Source organism: Mobula hypostoma, chromosome 13, assembly GCF_963921235.1.
Source record: "Mobula hypostoma chromosome 13, sMobHyp1.1, whole genome shotgun sequence".
Taxonomy (NCBI): domain Eukaryota; kingdom Metazoa; phylum Chordata; class Chondrichthyes; order Myliobatiformes; family Myliobatidae; genus Mobula; species Mobula hypostoma.
Genome location: NC_086109.1, coordinates 67734543 through 67750289, shown reverse-complemented (window position 1 = coordinate 67750289; position 15747 = coordinate 67734543). Strand labels below are relative to the sequence as shown.

The following is a 15747-nucleotide window of genomic DNA, read 5'->3' as shown; positions in this document are numbered from 1 at the left end:
ACATTTACAATGGGACTTTCATCGTTTCCTGGTAACTAAAGAGCATTATAGCCAAGGGAGTAATGATCCCTTGGGATCAATAAAGTATGACTATGACTATGAAGTGTAGGAACCATTGTCCGAGAGTAAATGATGCTAATTAGTACACAACAAGAAACAATCTGCCGGAGAAACTCAGTCGGTCTAGCAGCAACCAAGTGTGGAAAGAAATTGACAGCATTATAACACAAGCTCTGAGGAGCAGCAGTGTGATGCCGAACCAGATCAGCACTTGCACCAATGTGTTGATAACTAGTTAATTTGCCTTAGGTGTTCATTGGATGAAAATTGGACAAGTCTCCATTAGTACCAGATGACCTTTCACGTACAAGGAAGACTGAAGTAGGAGCCTGATTTTAATAACTTACCTGATAAACAATATGCACGATGACTCTCCATTCCCTCACTATAGCACCGAAGTGTCGGCTTAAATTTTCCTGCTCAAGTCCATGCTGTGAGACTGTCTCTGGTAAGATACAGATTGGAGGTGACAGTCAAACCGATGGAGATACAGGGTTTTGTCATTGTAAGATATGGAAGCAAATGGAATTTTAGGTTACTTACAACAATGATATAAAAAATAATATGCCTTGCGTTACATAGCATTACAGTGAAACGCAGGGCCTTAAACCTAACTACAACTAGGTTGTTGAGGCTGCGGGTACGCCCGGGTGGCCATCGCTGTGGGTAGATGCTGTGTAGCGGCCTGATGGTGGAAAATGAACCTGTGGTTGGCTCCATTGCTCCGCGCCAATTAAAGTGTCGAACTTGATTAAAATCGCTGAGGACGAGAGCAGAAAATGAACCATTTGCTTACATCTGACTGGATTCCTTCTCTTCTTCACTCTACCGTCAGGCAGGAGGCGCAGAAGTCTTGGGTCCCATACCGCTCAGGTTGGAAGCAGTTGTTGCCCTGCAGCCATCGAGCTCCTGGATGGGCTTCATTCGCCTCAGCGCTGAATGGGCTCCGTAGCTTTGGCCTCATGTTCCAGGTGTTTTGTTTACTTTTTTTTAACTATTTGTAAGATTAGATCAAGGACGAAGGATGAACCGGTGTACAGCTCACTACTCTGCGAGATTTATTCGCTTCAGCGCCGAATTGACTCTGGTGGCGGCTATGGCCTGCAACCATGGTGCTCGCATCAACGCCTAATTGACTCGGTGGTTACGGCCTGCAGCTATTGGGCTCCTGGACCAGCTTCACTGGCTTCAGTACGGAATTGCTCCCATGGCTGGGGACTCTACGGTTAATATTCTCTGAGTGTTATTTGTTAACTTTTTTATTGTTTACACGATTTCTTATATTTGTTTGCACATTGGGTCTTTGACCGGTTTTGCTGTGTGTGCTTTTTTTTAATGGACTTTACTGTGTGTTTTTTTTGTTTTGTGACTGTCTGGAAGAAGAAAAACCTCAAAATTGCTTTTATTTATTGATTGATTAACATACAGCACGAAATCAGTGCTTTGAGCCACACCATCCAGCAATCCTCTAATTTAATCCTAGCTTAATCACAGGACAATTTACAATGAACTTGCCAACCGGTAGGTCTTTGGAATGTGGAGGGAAACCGGAACACCCGGAGGAAACCCACATGGTCACAGGGAGAACATACACCCTACAGACAGTGGCGGGATACAGTATACATACTTCAATAATAAATGTACTTTGAAATCTGAAAATTTCTTAAAGTGGTATAATTGTTTTTAATTTATCGGTTTCTGCATTTTTTACACTCCATTTCCACAACACAGATGCTACCAGCAAGATGAGCATTCATTGTCCATTCCTGGTTTTGTATTTGTTTGTCAGAGTCATAGACATAGTCATACTTTATTGATCCCGGGGGAAATTGGTTTTCGTTACAGTTGCACCATAAATAATTAAATAGTAATAAAACCATAAATAGTTAAATAGTAATATGTAAATTATGCCAATAAATTATGAAATAAGTCCAGGACCAGCCTATCGGCTCAGGGTGTCTGACTCTCCAAGGGAGGAGTTGTAAAGTTTGATGGCCACAGGCAGGAATGACTTCCTATGACGCTCTGTGCTGCATCTCGGAGGAATGAGTCTCTGACTGAATGTACTCCTATGCCCACCCAGTACATTATGTAGTGGATGGGAGACATTGTCCAAGATGGCATGCAACTTAGACAGCATCCTCTTTTCAGACACCACCGTCAGAGAGTCCAGTTCCATCCCCACAACATCACTGGCCTTACGAATGAGTTTGTTGATTCTGTTGGTGTCTGCTACCCTCAGCCTGCTGCCCCAGCACACAACAGCAAACATGATCACACTGGCCACCACAGACTCGTAGAACACCCTCAGCATCGTCCGGCAGATGTTAAAGGACCTCAGTCTCCTTAGGAAATAGAGACGGCTCTGGCCCTTCTTGTAGACCGCCTCAGTGTTCTTTGAGCAGTCCAGTTTATTGTCAATTTGTATCCCCAGGTATATGTAATCCTCCACTATGTCCATCCTGACCCCCTGGATGGAAACAGGGGTCACCGGTACCTTAGCTCTCCTCAGGTCTACCCCACCAGCTCCTTAGTCTTTTTCACATTAAGCTGCAGATAATTCTGCTCACACCATGTGACAAAGTTTCCTACCGTAGCCCTGTGCTCAGCCTCATCTCCCTTGCTGATGCATCCAACTATGGCAGAGTCATCCGAAAACTTCTGAAGATGACAAGACTCTGTGCAGTAGTTGAAGTCCGAGGTGTAAATGGTGAAGAGAAAGGGAGACAAGACAGTCCCTGTGGAGCCCCAGTGCTGCTGATCATTCTGTCGGACACATAATGTTGCAAGCACACGTACTGTGGTCTGCCAGTCAGGTAATCAAGAATCCATGACACCAGGGAAGCATCCACCTGCATCGCTGTCAGCTTCTCCCCCAGCAGAGCAGGGTGGATGGTGCTGAACGCACTGGAGAAGTCAAAAAACATGACCCTCACAGTGCTCGCTGGCTTGTCCAGGTGGGCGTAGACACGGTTCAGCAGGTAAACGATGGCATCCTCTAAGCAATTGGGTTTGCTTGTGTATTTCAGGGTGAATGACAGCTAGTTATGGAGAGCAATGGTAAAAGGGCAAAAATGTAGAAAATAGGACAGGCCTGATGAAAAGGCACTATCCATATTTAAGAGGAATAAGGGAATATTTACCTGAAGGTCCTGTGTAGAAGATATTATTGTAAGAGCAGATGTGAGGGCATATGCAAAAATGGAATAGTTGGTTCAAATAAGTAGGTGGAAGGATATCAAAAGAGATGTGGGAGGTCTTGTGTTATCAGCCTATCTACAGAAATGGTAATGGAGAAATTAAGAAATAAGATGGTTTGGAGAGGGATCACAGTGAGAAGCTGAAAGTGAAATGAAATTTGGAAGCAATTTTACGAGTTTAGGAGCATCGGTACCAGTTTGAGTGTCGGATGGGGATACATCTCTACCAAAGGAGGTGTGAGGTGCTCCATCACTCCACTACGCTGCAGGTCACCCTTGGGCAAGTTGTAGCACCTACTTAGTCCCCACTCTGATCAGGATCACGTGAAGCCCTGGGAGCAGGTGGTGCATGGTCATATGAACAGCTGGTGCATATCAGAAGTTTTGGTTACGTGACCACTGACGCCAGGCAGAAGATCTCTGAAGAGTACAGATAATGGCTGAGTCACCCATTTTGTAAAGACACAGTCCAGAAGATGACAATGGCATACCACTCCTGTAGAAAAATCTGCCAACAACAATCATAGTCAAGTTCCATGAATGCCCACATCATACGACACAGCACATAACGATGATGATAAGGAGAATTACCAGGAAAGGTTAATTTAGTAATTTAGAGCTAAGCCATGTATTGACAACAAACATCAATTCAACATTTCAGAAATCCATAATAATATTACACAAAAATAATATTTAAATTGTGGAGAAAAAATGGCAATTAAATGTGTAACTATAATGAAATTAAGATTCACATAAGTGACATCAACCTCTCTTACAACAATATCCTTGCGCCATTTAGTATCCAGATAGTCTGAGATTGGGAAAATGAGAAATGAAAAATTGGAGACAACTCTATATAGAAACAGGAAAGAGAAATTGAAAGACTGTGTCTTATGCACAGAAACACTGCATTATTGGTTGTTACTTAGTTGGTCCAACTTCTGTATGTTTCTGTCAATGTATGTGAAATATAACTTAGTGAATTTGAAAATCAAAGGACAAATGCAACATTAAGTTTTAATGAGCTTTTTAATGCTTTAGGATGGTGAAATATTTGAGCTATTTTAGTTAACCACTAATCCAATTATTTCAAAAGTAAACAATGCAAAGCTCTACCTTTAATGTTCATACTGTGAGCTGTCACTTCTTTCCACAATAGCAGTGAGTGCACAGTAGCAGCTGTAATTGTGGACAAGTCTTATCATTTTTAATGTGTGGCTGCTGCAATGTCAGTGTGATAGATTGCACAACATGGAAGTAAGGCAAAGAAAGGAACTACTGTTAAAAGTGTTTGTGCATTTTTGAAGCTGGTTATTTGCAACCTTGCTCTGACTCGGACGAATGGGTGAACTCAAGCAGAGAAATGGAGCAGGAAAAGGTCAGCAGAAAGGGGCTTTGTCCATCATTCTTCCAGAGAGCTAAATCACACACTCCTGACAACAATCCTTCCCACTATGCTGAAAAATTCTGAGCCTAATACACTAAATCTGTCAGGGCTGCTTCCCTGTTTTAAGTTGTATCCAGAAGGATATTGCTTTGTGGATCCAGAACTGGCTTGCCCACAGAAGGCAAAGAGTGGTTGTGGACGGGTCATATTCTGCATGGAGGTCGGTGACCAGTGGTGTGCCTCAGGGATCTGTTCTGGGACCCTTTCCCTTCGTGATTTTTATAAATGACCTGGATGAGGAAGTGGAGGGATGAGTTAGTAAATTTGCTGATGACACAAAGGTTGGGGGTGTTGTGGATAGTGTGGATGGCTGTCAGAGGTTACAGCGGTTCATTGACAGGATGCAAAACTGGGCTGAGAAGTGGCAGATGGAGTTCAACCCAGATAAGCGTGAGGTGGTTCATTTCGGTAGGTCAAATATGATGGCAGAATATAGTATTAATGGTAAGCCTCTTGGCAGTGTGAAGGATCAGAGGGATCTTGGGGTCTGAGACCATAGGACACTCAAATCTGCTGCGCAGGTTGACTGTGTATAAGAAAGCATATGGTGCATTGGCCTTCATCAATTGTGGGATTGCGTTTAGGAGCCGAGAGGTAATGTTGCAGCTATATAGGACCCGGGTCAGACCCCACTTGCAGTACTGTGCTCAGTTCTGGTTACCTCGCTACAGGAAGGATGTGCAAACCATGGAAAGGGTGCAGAGGAGATTTACAAGGATGTTGCCTAGTTTGGGAAGCATGTCTTATGAGAATAGGTTGAGTGAACTTAGCCTTTTCTCCTTGGAACAACAGAGGATGAGAGGTGACCTGATAGAGTTGTACAAGATGATGAGAGGCATTGATTGTATGGATCGTCAGAGGCTTTTTCCCAGGGCTGAAATGGATAACACGAGAGGGCACAGTTTTAAGGTGCTCGGAAGCAGGTACAGAGGAGATGTCAGATGTAAGTTTTTATGCAGAGAGTAGCGAGAGCGTGGAATGGGCTGCTGGCGACAGTGGTGGAGGTGGAAACAATAGGGTCTTTTAAAAGACTCCTGCAATTGTACATGGAGCTTAGAAAAGTAGAGGGCTATGGGTAACCCTAGGTAACTTCTAAGGTAAGGACATGTTCACCACAGCTTTGTGGGCTGAAAGGCCTGTATTGTGCTGTAGGTTTTCTATGTTTCTAGAAGCAGAATTGGGTTTATTATCACCAGCATGTGTCGTGAAATTAATTAACTTAGCAGCAGCAGTTCAATGCAATACATAATATAGAAGAAAAAAATCAATCAATAAATAAATCAATTGTAGTATATGTATATTGAATAGTTTAAAAATTGTGCAAAAACAAATAATATATATTAAAAAAGTGAGGTAGTGTTCACGGGTTCAATGTTCATTTAGGAATTGGATGGCAGAAGGAAAGCAGCTTTTCCTGAATTGCTGAGTGTGTGCCTTCAGGCTTCTGTACGTCCTACCTGATGGTAACAGTGAGAAAAGGGCATGCCCTAGGTGCTGGGGATTTTTAATAATGGACTCTGCCTTTCTGAGACACCGTTCCTTGAAGATGTCCTGGGTACTTCGTAGGCTAGTACCCAAGATGGGGTTGACTAAATTTATGACCCACTGCAGTTTCTTTTCGTCCTTTGTAGTAGCCCCCTTGTCAGAATGCTCTCCATGGTCAATCTATAGAAGTTTTTGAGTGTCTTTGTTGACATACCAAATCTTTTCAAACTCCTAATGAAAGTACAGTCACTGTCTTGCATTCTTTATAGCTGCATCGATATGTTGGATATCCAGTGGTGCATTTCTCATCAGATGAGTTTCTAATTTAATATTGTCAGATTACTAAATATTGAGAGGATACAATGCATTTTTCTTCTGTAAATACTCTGTTTTTATTATGGTTACATGAATGTTAAAATAAATGCTTGATGGTTGGCATGGATTTTTTTGGAGGAAGGATGTATTTCCTTGCTGTATTCCCTTAGAGACTATCACTGCAAGCTGTTAGGGTGTATTCTGGAGTTAGGGTATTAACTTCAGCAACCAATCTTTAGATCTGAATGTGGATTGTAGATTAAATTTAAAATGCAGACCTGGACAAGTTTCCTGGAGTTGTGGATACCCAGTTAATTGAAAACCAGGCAAGCTAATTAACATTAATTTTGTGTGCCTGGATGCAAAGAAGGTGGTGCGAAAATGATAATGTAATTCAAAGGAAGCATTGTAGATACATTGTAAGTGTAGAATTGTCCTGCTGCTACCTTTGATCTTTAGCATATAAAATGTCGTGTAATATTGGGTCTCTTCCTCCAGAATTTTGTTGAATAAAACAACACTAGCTTCAGTCTCTCTAGTGACTTTGTTCATGTAAACAGTGTCCTTGCTCCAAACATTCAACTAGTTCCAGGGATGCAGTGTGAAGACAGCTTGAAGAATGAAAGGAGACCTTAGGCTCAACAGCTGGAAGGGTGCGTCTCAAGACTGCAGAGGATGGTGTTGCTGAATTAGAGGTAGGCCATTTAGGACTGAAATGTGGACAAATTTCTTCACTCACTCAATGTTTAGCCTCTACCTCAATGCTGCAATAGTTAAGGAATTAATTCAAAATAATCACTGATGGATTTCTGAATATTTGGAAGTAATGCAGGAAAAATAGTGTTGAAGTAGAATAGCTGTAATCTTGATGAACCATGGAGCAGGAGTGAGGAAGCAAAAGCTTACCCCTGCTTTTATTTATTATGTTCTTAATTATTTTGAAGTGCTTTATTAATGATGGTTATCAACAGAGGGGTAACACCAGGCATAATGCTTAGTTTTATTCACAAATAAAGCAGACTGTCTTTGCAAACAGCAGGTTTTAGACACCATTCAGACAGGGGTGATAACATTAATACTTATACAACAGAGTTGCCAGTAATTGACCATCTTCAACAAGAGAGAATCTAACCATCAATTCTTGACACTGAATGACATTACTAACACCACACATAAATGTCCTGGGCAAGGTGGTGGGTGGTGGGTGGGTGTCAGCATTGACAAGAAAGTAAACTGGACCAGCCACACAAATAGTGTGGAATCTTGTTCCAGGAAGAGACTGAGTACCCTGCAATGACTGATTCCATTTCCCACAAGGCATAACTCAGACATGTAATGAAATATTCTTTACTTTCCTGGGTGAATGCAGCTCCACTAACTCTCCAGAAGTTCAGTGCCATCCAGGACAAAGCAGAGACACAAGAGGCTGCAGACGCTGGAATCTGAAGCAACACAAAACATTTGAGGAACTCAGTGGGTCAGGCAGCATCTATGGAAGGAAATGGTCTGTCGCTATTTCAGGATCACATCCTTCATTATTCAGTCCAGATGAAGGGTCCTAACCCAGAACCTCACATGTCTATTTCCCCATTTCCCTCTATAGAGGCTGCCTGACTTGCTGAGCACCTCCAGTACTTAGTGCTTTGTTCTACGACCAACAACCTGCTTGATTGGTTTACCATTCACATTTCTAAACAGTTAATTCCTCTGCCACAAATATTTCTAATATGCACCATGTGGCTCTGCAATAACTCACCTAATCTTCTCTAACAACAAATGCCAAAAGCACATATTCCTCCAGAGGACTATGGCCACCATCCTCAGGAGGAAGAAGTGCTTCAAGCATATAGGATGATGACATCTGTGGGTACTCCAAGTTTAGTGCATTCCTCACTTGGAGATATGTCACTGTTCATTCATTGGCACGGGGTTAAAATCCTGGGGCTTCTAGCATCCAGAACTGCTGCAGTCCTTCTGCTGAAGTACTGGTGGGTCTGGAGTGCTAGAACGACAATTCCCATGTTATTAATTGTAGAGGCTCATCAACACCTTTCCAAAGGCAATTATGCATAGATAGTAAACATCAGCTTTGCTAATGACACTGAAAGCTGAACTAATAAATAAATAGCATCACATCAGGCATTGAAGAGAAGGGAAATTCAACTTCAGCCTGGAAGTAATCCACTTTCATTTCATAGTTAACCCAAAACCCAGCCATTTCATGTTTGGTGCTCCTATTGTATTAGAATTTCTCCCCCATTCTTGTGCATAACTAGGTCCACTGTACATGAACTTCATTACCAAAACGCAAGGCCAAATTCATTCACAAATGTCGGTACCAAAATACAGGATTTTTATTGTTTTATTACAAATAAAAGGAAATAAAGTGCTTTTTTAATAATACAATACAGTTACAAGATTAACATACAAAACACTAAACAAGCACAATTTTTGATTTAGTGCTATCTAGAAGGCTTGGCAGCCCTGACAATGTGTTTTGATAGAGACTCCAAAAGTGTCGACTGTCATTTGTATCAGATGCTTTAAAAAGGCAAATTTCACCTATTTGTTTATATTTCCATTTTACTAACAATAAGACGATTCATTCCGGAGGATTCACACATAATCCACGTTTAAGTGCTGGCCTAAACCCCCAGCACAATCCCGTGGACTAGTTCAGTGGTTTCTATTAAGATAATTGTAACTGCCAGTGTTAATATTGTTCAATAATTAGAACACCCTAATCACCTGAATCCAAGGTTGCGAATATGTACACATTGGTCACATTATTATTAATAATAAGTAACTTTGGTATACCATACTGAAATAATGCTTTTTAAGAAGCTACATTTATACACCATCTTATAAAGTTCACAGGAGATCTCAAAGTGCTTTATGACCAATGGATTATCTTTGAAGTATCCTTACCTATTACAGATAATTGTTGAAGGTTGCACACTTGGAATGCTTTGCAACATGCCCCATATCAATGTTCTTTAGTGTTCTTAATCAATCTGTTTATCTCTAAATATATCCTCAGCAACTTAAACTAATTGTTTCCCTTCTTGAACCATGGTTAACAAATACCATCATAACAGTCACTTCGTAGTACTCGATACTAAAAATGTTTTTCAATTTAAAATTAGCCACCGGAGGCTTCACAAGTATAAAGGACAATGATATCTTCAGCCCAACTGTAGAAAACTTCAGAAAAATAACATCTGAAAATACATTTTATGTTTGGTCATTCCTTTCTGATAGTATTTAATTGTAAAAACAGACACACAAGAGCAAAGAGCTATTTAGATTGATTTCCTCAGCTTTCATTAATTAAGACTGCCAAGCCTACACCTAACACAATGAAAATGCCAAATGCTAACACAATTCTCAGTTGGAATTCTTACACTACATTAGCAATTTACAAAAGGCAAATGAACATTTGTAAACTTAATAGTTTAAGAAATCTGTCCGCAAAGGTGGAGGGATGATGGGAAACATCTTTATCACAATTTACAGAAAATACACAAACACAATCAATACAATATTTACAGCATATGTGCAAAAGCCCAAACTTAAATGGCATTGTGCAGCCACTGGTACCCAACAGAAAGATTTTGTACATAGTGCATAGGAAATCAGAAAACAACAGTTACCAGTTGGAGATTGGTGGTTTATGTCTAATTGATTAATACCATATTGAGCGTTATAGCATACAAGTGTACCTTTGTAAAACTTTGCTCGAGTTCTCTCATAAAATTATACTTTAATTAGCAACTTATAATGCTGTTACATTTGTTTAAAAAAAATTATTTTCTCAAAATATTCACTAAAAAAGCAGTAATATGGAACACTGCATGCTCACTGAGTTGAAAGGTACTCAGATCAGACTTTGTTCTCAAGTGGAGATTTGTGCCACAGTGGTAATAGAATCTGTCAGTTAAAACTCAGATGCCTTTTTGATGTGCTTTTCACATCTCTCAAATTGCTCTTGGGAGGAAATGATGAGACGGCTCTTCATCCTGGAAGTTAGCGGCAACCAAATTTGAAATGTTGAATTATCAGGGTCAGCTGGAGTGGATGGGGGAAGGGCAAAAGGAGGAGGATGAGAAATCTGAAAACAGTGGCATGGCGGGGGGGCGCGGAACAAGGGAAGATGAAGCAGGAGGAAAGGATTAAAAGGAAATTCTTCTAATGCTTCTTAAAGGAGAGAAAAAGGAAGGCTGGCTTGTAGAGTCATTACCTACTGGTGTGGACCTGTTGACCTAAGAAAGTAGAGGCAGTAAAAGTATGTATTGTCTAGCTAACAAACAGAACAGACTTGAGAGGCTGAATGGTCTGTTTCTATCGTTACATTTCTGTGCTTTAAATTGCTTTGGAAGTTACATTATGCTGTCAATAGGATAACATGTTATCAGCTCTTCTACATAAGCAGGCAACAGGCTTCATACCACAGTTTTAAATATGATCCATAAAGGAGTGTCCCGTTACAATACAGGGCCATCCACTGCATTTACACTAAATTCTGGCTTCACAACTTAATAATTTTCAATAAATGTGAAATTGGGTAAAATCAAATCAAATTTAGACTTAAGACATATTTTTCATACTTAACACGCTAGTTACATTGTTATTTATGCATCCCTGCCTGAATATGTGAACTGTGAAAACACTTGCATGAGAAATCAGGTTAATTACGAAGAAAGCAGAAATTGTGAATCTAAGTGTAATATCAGGAAGGAGATGAAAGCTGGAGAATGATGATTATATTATGCGCTGTTAATTATCTTCTCATGGGATTACTTCTGAGAAGCCGAACAGATACTTGCATGTACCTCCCTGACAGAAACAGTTGTACTTATAAAAACCTATTACATGTGATGGCTGCTCCTATCACTACATCCGGACTCCTGAGGTCAAGAGAGTGGAAATGCTCCAGTACAATCGCTTTTCCACTTCAACAACTCTACCTCAGCTTCCTGTCATTATTGGATATGATGGAGGGCAGTGTTTACTAGCTCTGGTATTGACTGTATGGAGTCACACGTTCTCCCTGTGACTGGTTCGTCTTCCTCTGATTATTCTGGTTTCATCCCACATGCCAGACACATGGGATTTGGTTGGTTAAATGGCCATTGATAATTGTTCCTTTTGCGCAGGTGAGTGAAGTATTAGTGGTGAATCTGGGGAGAAATTGATGGGAACTTGGGCGGGGGGAGGGAACGTCAACTCAGACCATGAGAGGCCTGCGTTGGGCATTTTCATGCCTTACAAGGTGCAGATTGGAAGTCTGTGTGGGGCGCCACTCCTCGCACAGACTAGAGCGATGTGTGATTAAGTGCCTTGCTCAAGGGCACAAACACGCTGCCACAGCTGAGGCTCGAACTAGCAACCTTGAGGTAACTAGATGAACGCCTTAACCACTTGGCCATGTGCCCAACACTTGGGGAGAGTGAAATGGAATTGGTGTAAATGTAAATTTAAATCCCATACAAAGTTTGTTCTAAAAGGAAATATAAAGTAATTGGGCTTTTTCATTATGTACTTAATGACGTCCCCAGAAATTGGACCCAAATGCTCTTGTTTCAGCATAAATTACGCAGGAGAAGTACCTTATGCACATGTTGACTTGTTTGGGCCCACTTTTTGTTGAAGTCCCATCCACTAGGAAATAGGGACTTTCTCCAGGTGTTATTTCATTGGCTAAGACTGATGTTGAGTAATTTTACATTATTCATCTTAACAAAGGTTTTGTTTCCCTGTTATATTTCTCATACATTACTTCATTTTAATTACTTGAGGATAGAAATTAGATCAAAAAATCATAATTTACAAATTATACTGAATGAAGAATGAATACTCATTCATGCAATTAATGATTTTTCTATGTAAAAAGTATTCTATAGCTTTGTTCAAATTAGGGGCTCTGTGAATTGCTAATTGCAAGTCATAAACACCTCAGTCTGTGGAACAACACCCATAAATTGCTGGAGGAACTCAGGAGGCCAGGCAGCATCTATGGAAAAGAGTAAACATTTCGAGCCGAGACCCTTCATCAGGACTGGAAAGGAGTCCTAAGAAGGTGGGGGGGGGGAGGGGAGGAAGAAGTACAAGGTGGTAGGTGATGGGTGAAACCGGGAGAGGGGGAGGGGTGAAGTAAAGAGCTGGCAAGTTGATTGGTGGAAGAGATAAAGGGCTGGAGAAGGGGGAATCTGATGGGAGAGGACAGAAGACCACGGAAGAGAGGGAAGGGGAGGAGCACCAATCTGCGGAATGAACCCAATGCTAATAGAAAGGGAGGAGGGCTACTCAGTATCACTGGGGGTCCATTTCACAGTTAGAGGAAGGGATGATTTACGTTGTAAAGACCAATGTACCTTCACTCTCTCCCTACTCTGAAGTAATCCCTCTTAGTCGCCATCTTCCACAATCCATTCTTATACTTAACGTAGCCATCTTTTCAAAAGTGCTGACCTACGTCAACAGTTCATAAAATGTCTGTTGGGTTGCAGCTACTGCGATATTTAGGTTGACTTTCAAAGTTCTTAAAAGGGGGAAAACCACAATGATGATTTCTTAAAACAAAGATGTCCCAAATTCACCTTTTCCTTGCAGTCTCCGATTTAGTTTAAAGCTCCTACTTACCACCCAAAAAATGCACAAAGGCCAATTTCAAAGCAATAGCCTTAGCCAAAGAAATGTTAGGACCTTAACAAACTGGCTCAGGATCTAACTTTTGTTCTTTATTAGGGCTACATGCTCAGCTATTTAAAAATGGAATCACTCTGGTCGCCACTTAGAAGGAAAGTTTTAATTTTCTGTCATCCAGAAAATCTTTCCCATCTCTATCTTTAACCACATTAACATTTCACATTTATACTGACTGATACACCTAGGGAAGTAGTCTCGTGCTCATGGTACACAAAGGATCAAGTGTCCATCTAGTTAAACAAGTCTTTGACTGCCACTTCCCTCTCCATTGTTCAGCTTCTTCATTCTGAAATGTTTTTGGACTTTTTTCTACATTCAAGATCCTATAAAGATGCAAACTGCCCATAGCAGCCAAAGAACCTTCCCAAAGTATCCTCAACTCAAGGACACATTTGTCTTTTCAACATGATGGACAGACTAATATGCTTCACATTCACGAACCATTATAATTTTAGTGGCTTAACTAAGAACCCAAGTTGTCATCAGGCAAGGTTGTTAGCTATCAGCAATATACTCATTCAAAAAGGTATGTGAACGCACGACATATACATGACCCATTCATATACCACAGCTTACTTAGCCAAATACATGTGTGCCCACCAACTGCTGTAATTGCCTACAAAAGTGAGAACGTACCACATTACTAGTCCTTTATCTCAGTTCCTTTTTCAATAAAAAACGCTGTCATATTTCAAAGGAATCACAAGTAGAATCTTCAATTGACCTTTTTTTGAAACCACATTATTTTTGTCATATCTTCCTCCACTTGCAAGTTGGTATGAATCAGAGAAATGTATTCTAGTTCTGCATGCTACATGATAATTTTCATCCATAGTAAGTCATCAGTCTGTGTATTTCACATAATGGGAAAGGATTTTAGGCAGACTTCCTGCATTTACAAGTTCATCAGAGGATACACTGAATGAAACAGTCAACATAGTGCCCAATAACTGTAGTAAAATAACTTTATGTGATGCTTGGTTGTGTCTCATACCACAAACTACATATCTACTTCCAGCAAGTCCTGTTGCTCTCAATGCAAGCTCCAGTTCATTTGACACAGGGCACCGTTTTATTTCCACCCAGAAAAGACTTAGGATCACTCTCCACCTCACCATAAAAAGTCATGAACCTTGAGCCCATACTTGCAAATCAAATTGGGAAAGTTGTAATTCATGCGCTGCTCCATGCGGTTTGGCTGATGATAACGGACACACATTTACTAAAGCGTGACTGACACACCAATAACCATCCATGCATGTCGTTTACATACTGAAGGGGTAGACAAAATGGCACAATACAGAGGTTTCAGACTTTTCAGCTGCCAAGCCTTATGCTTTCCAATTCTGTGTGGTTGGTCCCTTTTTCCCAAGGCCACGTTGGCACAGGTGCTACCTCACTCCACCCTTTGATGTTTCACACCACTGAGTCTTTGATTTCAGGGCCAATCCTCACCCGGGGCTGCAGGCAATGTGCCGAAATCTCCACGTACAAGTTTTTTTGGTTGGTTTGGTTGCTTGGTGACTGGGTATACCCAGAGTCCTTGGCACTAAGAGTGTTTTCCAGCACTGGGGTACTGCAGATATGTTTGTCATTCAGGCTTTGGTAACCTTTGTGATGCTCAGATGCTGCTACTTGAACCGGGTTTCCATTTAGAGGGAAGCTTTCATGCTGGATCTCAATTTTCCTCTGTTTCTTCTGCGGTATACTTGAACACTCACCATCCTTAATCAACGACTTCACTCGATTTCTGTTCCGGTACAGAATCACCAGAATTGAGACAGCCACCGTTATTCCGAAGACCACGCTTACAGTCACAAATTCAGTCCAGTAGTTCTTCCCATTGGTGTGCTGTGAAAACCGGCTCTCCCTGCTGACAGGATTTATTATGATCCTGTTCTCTTGCATTCCAGACCCTTTATTAAATACTGCAATAGACTTTCTGGATGCATGCAAGGTTGTGGCTTCAGAAGAAAGGTCCAACCTCACGCAGTAATTTGCAACCAGCAGCTGGAAGCCTTCTTCGATGGCCCAGCACTCGAACACACCCAGAGGTTCTGCTGTAGCAATAATTTCACCATCAGGAAGTATCGTGAATGCAGCATCTGCCATTGTCCCATTGTGCACCCACTTCCTCGTAGCAAGGTTCGACTTCACGCTGCATGGAAGCACCTTAAAACTATTGGGTGGCACGATGACAGGCTTACAGGGGGCAGCACCTGTTGACAAGAGAAACAGAATTAATGATAGTAAAGCACAGTGAGATTGGGGGGGGGGCTTATAAATAGTTCAATTTTGATAACTGGTACTTGGTTTATTATTGTCACATGTAATGAGATACATGTGACAATAATAAACGTGGCCAAGTGGTTAAGGCATTGTACTAGCGACCTGAAGGTTGTGAGTTCAAGCCCTAGCCGAGGGAACGTGTTGTGTCCTTGAGCAAGGCACTTAATCACACATTGCTCTGCGACGACACTGGTGCCAAGCTGTATGGGTCCTAATGCCCTTCCCTTGGACAACATTGGTGTC

General features: G+C 41.2%; 1 protein-coding gene across 14 annotated transcripts in view; it reads right to left on the bottom strand.

Moving 5' to 3' along the window:
- Positions 1–8843: 8843 nt before the first annotated feature.
- sema4ba (sema domain, immunoglobulin domain (Ig), transmembrane domain (TM) and short cytoplasmic domain, (semaphorin) 4Ba) overlaps positions 8844–15747 on the bottom strand; it is a 462752-nt gene continuing 455848 nt past the window's right edge. For all 14 annotated transcript variants that reach the window (XM_063065887.1, XM_063065890.1, XM_063065888.1 and 11 more), the window contains one exon: positions 8844–15434. In XM_063065887.1, the coding sequence (XP_062921957.1) occupies positions 14632–15434 (803 nt within the window). In that variant the 3' untranslated portion in view covers positions 8844–14631. The remainder of the gene's footprint in view (positions 15435–15747) is intronic.